This window comes from Anoplophora glabripennis, unplaced genomic scaffold, assembly GCF_000390285.2.
Source record: "Anoplophora glabripennis isolate ALB-LARVAE unplaced genomic scaffold, Agla_2.0 scaffold379, whole genome shotgun sequence".
NCBI lineage: Eukaryota > Metazoa > Arthropoda > Insecta > Coleoptera > Cerambycidae > Anoplophora > Anoplophora glabripennis.
Window position 1 is genome coordinate 224,896 of NW_019416487.1, and position 8,806 is coordinate 233,701.

Genomic DNA, 8,806 nt, shown 5'->3' on the forward strand with positions numbered 1-8,806 from the left:
ACTCAAAAATTTTCTCAAATAATTTTTAAATAAGAGTCATAATTAACAGATTCTTACAAACCTCACGATTAGCTGCGACTGAATGTGAATCTTGTTGTATCGGTGATAAAAACATTATCAAAAAATCAAGTACAGTGACACATATTTCCTTAGAAACCCCATAAAATTGGCGTGAGTAATGAGTAATAAAGTGATTAAATTCACATTTCTGCTTACAAAAAATGTTATGACGATATGATGTTTTTTTTCAAATTTAACAGACTGTGGCCCTTCGCCAGGTAAAATTGTATATTCTTACGCCTATACAGGGTGATTCAGAACTTATCTAAAAAAAAAATTCTGGATGTACAAGGGACCCTTACAAATACAATTTTGTAAAGAAAAAATCAAAAAGTGCAGTTCGAAATTGATTTAAAAATACACTTCTGCACGGCACTGAAAACTGGTCCACTGTAAAACCTGACCTCGCACAATGCGACCGGCATGGCGATGTGATAAAAACGGACAAAAACTTTCGCAAGGAAAGAAATAAATAGAATTTTATCGGCAAATTCAACTGCTTTTGCCTGTATTAATTAATACAATTAATTTGTGTTTTTAAATAATAAAATCATTTGACGTACCCGATGTTACGACAACAATTGTTAAAAATATTTTATCCATCAACGTGTCAACACATTTGGGTTCGTCTTACTCAGTTTCTACGAACTAACACAAATGTTGTCTTGCTTCACCATAACACAAATGCTTCACCATAAATTAAAACGATATCCATCAACTTCGAGTTGCTGTAGACGCAAACCATTTTTGACACTAACTACTAAAAAAACTATTGTGAACACCACAGATAACAGGTAAATACACTACCGCAACAACGATTGCAAAATCCGACTTCAGTATTCAGAGTCGCCGAGGCCACGTGGCTCTCCACGCGCATTGCGAATGACGCTAGAGACTACAGTTGTCCAGCTATGTAGTCGTTGAATGTACTATAACTTCAATATTTTTTTTTTCTCGGAAACTATAAGGATTTTACGAAAATTTTTTTTACGATATTGACTCCATTTCTCATGCCGCATCTATTCCCAATTTTTTTTGGAAAAGTTCTGAATCACCCTGTATTGAACAAAAATAAAAAAAAGTCTGTACTCACTCCCGCATGTAAGTGACGTCCTCCGGCATGAGATGGAAGATGGACGAGGGCAGGCACCTGTGGCAGAAGTCCTGCACCAGCCTGAGGTTGTAAAGGCTGTCCTGAAGGGAGGGCATGCTCGAGATCCGGATCTCCGTCCAGTGCAGCTCGTCGGGGCAGTAGTAGGAGATTAGGGCGGCCAGGCCCACCCCGTCGCACAAGTCTTTTAGCTCTCTCAGTGGGGGGAAGTCGGGCGCCCTCAGCTTGTCCCCCTGCGAAAGCGAAAGTTTACAGGGCGTCGTCGAAAGTGCAGCTTCCCTCTGAACAGTCGTTTGCAAGTATAAAAAGAATCACAAAACTGAAAACAAAGCTTAGCGCTGTTGTGTTAGCGGTGAAACGAACTGTGGAAATATTATTGAGAGTTACTACAAAATAACGCTGTTAATTTACGGCGAACGCAAGCAAAACGCCGCACAGGCATCGCACTGTTATGCAGAACGTTTTCGGAGATACTGGAAGGGCGGGACTCTGGACAATCCCAAGAACATCGTTGGTTCACAAAACGGAACAGTGGTAGATACCCAGGACGCCCTACATTTTTTTTTTTCATGAATTACCTCTCCGCCGTTGGTGACGGCGCCGTTGCCCTCAGTCTCCTGCTCTATCTTCTTCCGCAGCGCGTCGCAGGCGTGCGACACCCACAGCAGCACGCCCTGCTCCGGACCTTCCGGGGTCGGGGGCGAAGGACTCCTGCCGTGGCTGAAACGCTGCACGGCCGCCAACGCCCTGTCGGCGGTCACGACCTCCCTGGCGTACAGCTGCATGATCATCTCGATGACGGCCATGTGGGCAGCCTGGAAAGGAAAAAATGAACGAGCTATTTCGGCTAGTAGTCCAAACAAATTACACTTGGAGAAAAAAAATTTTTACCCAGACTTTTATAAGTGGAAATGGTAAAAGGGTTTATAATAAACCTAAAAAAAATAAATGCGTGAGCAGGGCCGGCGGAGGGTTTTTTTTTTGGGGGGTTAAAAAGTTATGAAAAATTGTATCATTGGGATTTCTGGCGAAAGTTGACGCCAAACAAAAAAGTATCCAATACAAAAGTTGTAGATCATGCAAAAATCTACAACTTTTGTAGAGGTCACTTTTTAACATAACCTCAAATTATCCGAGAAAAATGCGAAAAACAATTTTTTTTCTGATTTTTCGTTTTTTATTTCTCATTTCCTTTTGAATCCAATGAATTTTTCAGTTATTGTTGATAAATTGTTTAAATTAAAAAACATTCAAAAACCGATTACACCATTCAATTCTACGGAAAATTTTTTAGAAAGAACTGTCTCATTTTTTGACCCAAAACTTTATTTTTGTACAATATTGCTACGTATAAACATCTAAGTCGAATTACAAATGCACAAATGATAAATTATCTCTGGATGATTTGAGATTTCAACAAAACAAAGTATTAACTACAAAGTCTACTGTTGACGCGAAATCCGAAAACCCGAAATTTTGCAAAATCGTTTTATATCTTTTCTGACTTTATTTGAAAACGAATTTTAAATAAATTGCATATTTACATTGCCACATTATTCGCTCTATCCAGTGGCGTCAACATTTTTGCAATCCGACGTTTCGTCTTCGAGGGGCCATCATCAGATTAATTTTTTTAAATATATCGCTGCTATTTTTATGACAAAATCTAGTAATTTTTAATTCTGTATTAGATGATGTTACTATTGTAATCGCTTAAAAAGATTTTTAGCTATCATTAAAAATTTTTCCTGAGTACGGCTCTGAACGCTTTCAAAATACCTGTATCTATTATATATGAGAGAGAATAAAGAGAGAATAAAAGTCAATACAGCACAAAATATCCAACAATTTTTTTTAATCCATAATTTAAAAAGTTGTACCTAATAAAAGAATAATACGAATTTATGAAATATTTTATTATTTCTAATTAGTATTGTTAATAATACAAATAGTAAAAAATCGTTGGATATTTTGTGCGGTATTGACTTTTATGCTGTTATGACTTCATCCAATAGATATTTTGAAAGCGTTCAGAGCGGTATTCGAGAAAAATGTTAAATTATAGCTAAAACAAGCTAAAAACTTTTTAAGCGATTACAATAGTAATATCCTCTAATTCCGAATTAAAAATGACTAGATTTTGTCATACAAATAACAGCGACGTATTTAAAAAAATTAATCCGATCATGGCCCCTCGAAGACGAAATGTCGGATTGCAAAAATGTTGCCGCCATTGTATAGAGCGAAAAAAGTGACATTGTAAATATGTAATTTATTTTAAAATTCCTTTTCAAATAAAGCCAGAAAAAATTAAATAATTTTGCAAAATTTCCGGTTTTTCCGGATATCTCCGGAACTACCCGGAATTTTAAAACTTTCTAAACAGCATATTCTTAGGTATAAAAAACACAACTTTTTTCTAATCTGAGCCACCCCGTATCTCTTACCGTTTCCTAGATCCTAATACTATCCCATTCTTATCTTGGACACACTGTACATCTATGAATGAATTCAAACTTTAAAAAAAATAAGTACACTAATCGATCCTACGGAAAAAAAATTATTATTTATTTTATTTGTTCACTATTCGACTTATGTTTATAGCAATACAGTACAAAAATAGTTTTGGGTCAAACAATAAGACAGTTTTTTTGTATTTTTCCGTACAATTTCCGTAAATGGTGTAATCAGTTTTTGATTTTTTTTTAATTTAAACAAATTATCAACAATTATTGAAAAATTCATTGCTGCAAGTCATTTTTTCTTTTTTGGATTTTTGAGCATGTTTTTGAACTGTGATTACAAATTTTTTTATTTCACCAAAAAGTATATGTCAAAACGAAAAAAATGATTACCGGCAGAACTCTGTACGATGATTTTTTTAAGTAGAATGAATTTTTCTTTGAAAAAAAGTGTTTCAGGCCGAAAAAAATGAATATCTCGGAAACTTCTTGATTTTTTTATCTAAAAAAATTGAGATTATTTAAGACAGAGAAAGGTATACTTTCACCAAGTTTCGTCAAAATTAAATTATTTTTGCGGAAATGAGAAATAAAAAACGAAAAATCAAAAAAAAAACCTGTTTTTCGCATTTTTCTCGGAAATTTTGAGGTTATGTTAAAAATGACCTCTACAAAAGTTGTAGATTTTTGCATGATCTACAACAGTTGTATTGGATACTTTTTTGTTTGACGTCAACTTTCGCCAGAAATCCCAATGATAAAATTTTTCATAACTTTTCAACCCCCCAAATCAACCCTCCGCCGCCCCTGCTCACGCATTTATTTATTTTTTTTTTCGTTTATTATAAGCCCCTTTACCATTTCCACTTATAAAAGTCCAGGTAACAATTTTCTTTTTTTCCCTCTAAATGAGTTATTTTGATCGGTCTATAGGTTTGTTAAGGCGAAACAAGTGACTGCAATCTGTAGTAGAGGTTAAAAATTTGTTGGAAAATATATAGGAAAAGTTAACCCCTAAGTAGCTTTTACCCAAACATTACCCAAATTTAATGGGAAACCAAAAAAGTTCCCACGAAAAATCCATACAGAGGGAAAAAAATTATATAAACTTCGACGTTATTTTTTCAAAATTTGAGACTACCCACAATTTCCTGGACACCCTGTATAACTTGGAAAACACTTCTAACAATCTACGTGTTCATAACATTTCAAAGAAAAATCGAACCACCCTGTANGCAATCTTGTAAACTTTTTTATTGTTGATATTTTGAGAAAAAATTATTCTTGATAAAAAGTTTTGCTTATCTTGGGAAGTCATTGACAGTAATCAAATTTGTAATAAAACATACCAGGCTTCCAAAATATTTCAAAATGTGAAATTTTCCCTATGCAAAGTGCCTTTAATTTTTGTTTTCATTAAAAACTGCATTTAACAAATTTGTTCGGGAACTCAAGAAGTGCTTATATGTGGGATTTAGTAAAAAAGAAGAATATTCACATTTTGCAACAAAAAAGACGCCTCAATTTTTAACTATCCTACATACCATGTAATTACTATGGATATTTCCTCAACTATTTCCTTATTAATGTCAAAGTCAACATATTTATTTTTATTAACTGCCTACAATAATTTTTATTAATAATGGTAACCCTGGAGCAACGAATCTACCTTATGGTGTTATGGGATCGGTGATGTTTCATATCGATATGCAATAAAAAATTTTGATGAAAAGTATCCAAATGTGTTTGTAACTCGTAGAGCAGATCGCAAGCTAATTATAAAATTTGATACCACTGTTGATGTAAAGAATATTGAAAAAATAAAAAAAGAATACAATGATAACGATGTTGTTACTGTTGTAGTTATAAACTCTATACAAGACAATCCAGTATTTAATTATAAATTGCTTGATGGAGATGATGGTCGTCGATTGGACTTTTGTTTAACAATGGGCGAGAAATTGAAAACATATTCTTTCATCACGATATTTTACTTAATGACGAATCAACATTCACAACTAATGGCGTGGTTCCCTCCCAAAATTCTAGATACTGGGCTAAAAATGTTCAAAAAAATAAATGTCTGGCGTGGCATAACGTATCATAAAATAATTGGTCCTTACTATTTGGAAGAAAATCTTAATCAAAATTCGCAATTGGAAATTTTCAATTTTTTGTTTTTTTGGCAGAACTAGACAGCGAAGAGTGACCGCAAAAAAGCCATTTTTCCGCCTGTTTTTGAGACTTTGACAGGGGCGACAGGAAAAATTCTAAAAATATTCTAAAAATATCCAAATATTCGTCATGAAAAATGAAAATGAGCATCACTTTCAGTTTTTCGAAAATTTTCGAAAATCACCTTTATTTAACGGTTGAAAAGACAAAAAAGTGAACAAATTAAGAATCATCAACAATTGTAAAACCCCAAATATTTTTATGTTGCTATCCAAATAATATGAACGTGAAAATATCTAATTTCGTATTTGATACGGTCTTGTCCGAATTGAAAATCAACCCGTAATATCCCTAAAGGGGTGAAATCTTCCCCTAAACGCCTAAAAATGCAAAAAATATATTAAAAGTTATTTTTTTTTCTTTTTCCTTTATACGTATTATGGTTGAACTTAGGGGTGGTTTTTTCCTCATTTAGGGATATTTTTCTTTGGAACTAATGATTGTCGGTTATTAACGTATAAAAGAAAAAGAAAAAAAATTGTAACTTTTAATATATTTTTAACATTTTTAGGCGTTTAGGGGATGATTTCACCCCTTTAGGGATATTAAGGGTTGATTTTCAATCCGGACAAGATGGTATCAAATACGAAATTAGATATTTTCACGTTCATAATATTATTTTGATAACACAGAAATATTTGGGGTTTTACAATTGTTGATGATTCTTAATTTGTTCACATTTTTCTGTCTTTTCAACCCATAAATAAGGGTGATTTTCGAAAAACTAAAAGTGATGCTCATTTTCATTTTTCATGACGACTTTTTGGATATTTTTAGAATATTTTTAGGATATTTCCTGTCGCCTCTGTCAAAGTCTCAAAGACAAGTGGATTTTGCGGTCACTCTTTGAATTCAGAAGAAAACTAATATTTCAATACAACGGATGCCTTTTAAGCAAAAAATGGAGAAGGAATTTATAAAGAGATTAGAAAAATGTGTATTACTTAAAGGTTTACAAATTGAATAGGACTTGCTTCATTGTTGGTGTTAATTTCAGTTCTACCTGTAATTTGTTATTTCTATTTTTTTTAATTAGAAAAGCTACTTTTATTTGGTTTTCAGGCTATTTTTATATTATATTAAATTTAAAATAAAAGTTTACAATTTTTTATATGCCGTCATACTTTATTATTTTCCCAATAAACTACTCTTCATCATAAAATTTCTCAATATTTTTGATCGGTTACTTCCATTACTAATTTAGAAACACAATTTGTTTTATTAATAAGATTTTTACTTTTACTGTTATTTTCCACACAAATTTTTATTATAAACAAACTAGACTGTTTTTTTCAACAGTACCTAGGTAGGTAAATGTAGGCAAAGCAGCAGAAGTTAGTCCGTATGAAATATTTTTAATCACACCATTTTATTTAAGTACTTTCAGTAATTTTAAAGAATAATTTTAAAAATCTTTGTACTCTATCAGGTAATTTTTTGTACTTTTTGTAATTTAATATGTACTTTTTGTAATTTCATACATACTTTTTGTAATTTTTGTAATTTACCAAAGAATTTGGTAATTTTTATACTTTAATAAATAATTTCTATACTTTTAAAGTAATTTTAAATTATAATATCTCAAATGTACACCAAAAATTACTTGTGGCACACCCCTCGGGTTTCAATTTCAATCAGTTTTAGGAGTTTCGCTGATCGAAAACCACGTTGGTCGGGACAATTTTTTTATCGGGATTTCTTACCGTTCGCAGGGGGTTGGTCTGGATCAGCGTGGTCTCGGTAAGCTGAGCGTCCGAGGCATCGTTGGAATACACCCCCTTCCTGGCGAGGGTCTGCAGGATGGCCCAGTGGTTGAGGTTGTGGTAGTTCGGGTCCGAGTAGACGTTGCCCAAGGCCATGCAGTATATCTCGGCGTTGGCCAGGCCGCCGGCTATCTGCGGCTTCAGGTGCTCCTGGTTCTGGGACAAAGAAAAGGGGAAGCGAATTAGGGAATATCGATTCGCCTACGCTTCGTTCGAATGGGGTGATTGGAGTTCGGATAAAATTATGTAGGGCAAACATAGGCTCTGCAATTCTTATAGTTTATAACATAACAATAACAAGAAATACAAAAAAAAACTACATAGGTGATTATAAAAAGATCGTAAAGTAGTAAGAGGTAAAAATATACTAACAATTTTAGTATTTTTAAATTATATATTTATCACGATTATTATCTATTTTAATAGGCTTTCTTGTACAAGTAAAAAGTTCCTATTACGGCGCTGATCACCGCTTCTCCATTCAAGGACACCGAGAACGGCTGAGTGAGACCAAAGTGCCGACAACGGTGTAAAATTGCTGGTTTACATATATGACATTAGAACGCAGTCAATGAAACATTTTTATAATAAACGATAATTAACAACATATATTTTACTTATGTCATTCATAATATTACAAAGGGAAACCCAATCTAGATTTACGTACGCTCCAAATGTGCTGCTAAGCGATATTCCAATTTAAATCGTAAGCAGAACTATTATTTAAAAAAACTATCAGGTGTAGTCTGATGATTTAGAAATTTATACCCCCCAAATATGTATTTTATAACAAACCTTTGAATAAACTTTTTTGGAAACATTAAAAAAATCACATGAAAGAGTGTTTCCTATAAAGGCGAAATATTTAATAGACAGATTATACAGGGTAGGAAAGTACCGATGGTCTATCTGAAGTTACGTAAGAGCGATAAAGTAAGCCACAGAAATCCATGCGATAGAAAAGGATGGCTATAATGAAGGCGTCTCATAGTCGCCGCCCATTTCGCCCTTCCACAAATAAGATCCACTTCTTATTTGTGGAAGGGCGAAATGGGCGTTGACTATTAGACGCCTTCATTATAGCCATCCTTGTCTATAACATGGATTTCTATGGCTTACTTTATCGCTCTCACGTAACTTCAGATAGACCATCGGTACTTTCCTACCCTGTATAT

General features: G+C 33.5%; 1 protein-coding gene across 6 annotated transcripts in view; it reads right to left on the reverse strand.

Annotated features, from left to right (window-relative positions):
* Window positions 1-8,806, reverse strand: part of LOC108906198 (patronin) — a 122,984-nt gene that overhangs the window by 42,070 nt on the left and 72,108 nt on the right. For all 6 annotated transcript variants that reach the window (XM_023454705.1, XM_023454702.1, XM_023454706.1 and 3 more), the window contains exons 3-5: window positions 7,572-7,787; window positions 1,750-1,986; window positions 1,154-1,404 (exon numbers count right to left, since the gene is read on the reverse strand). In XM_023454705.1, the coding sequence (XP_023310473.1) occupies window positions 1,154-1,404; window positions 1,750-1,986; window positions 7,572-7,787 (704 nt within the window). The remainder of the gene's footprint in view (window positions 1-1,153; window positions 1,405-1,749; window positions 1,987-7,571; window positions 7,788-8,806) is intronic.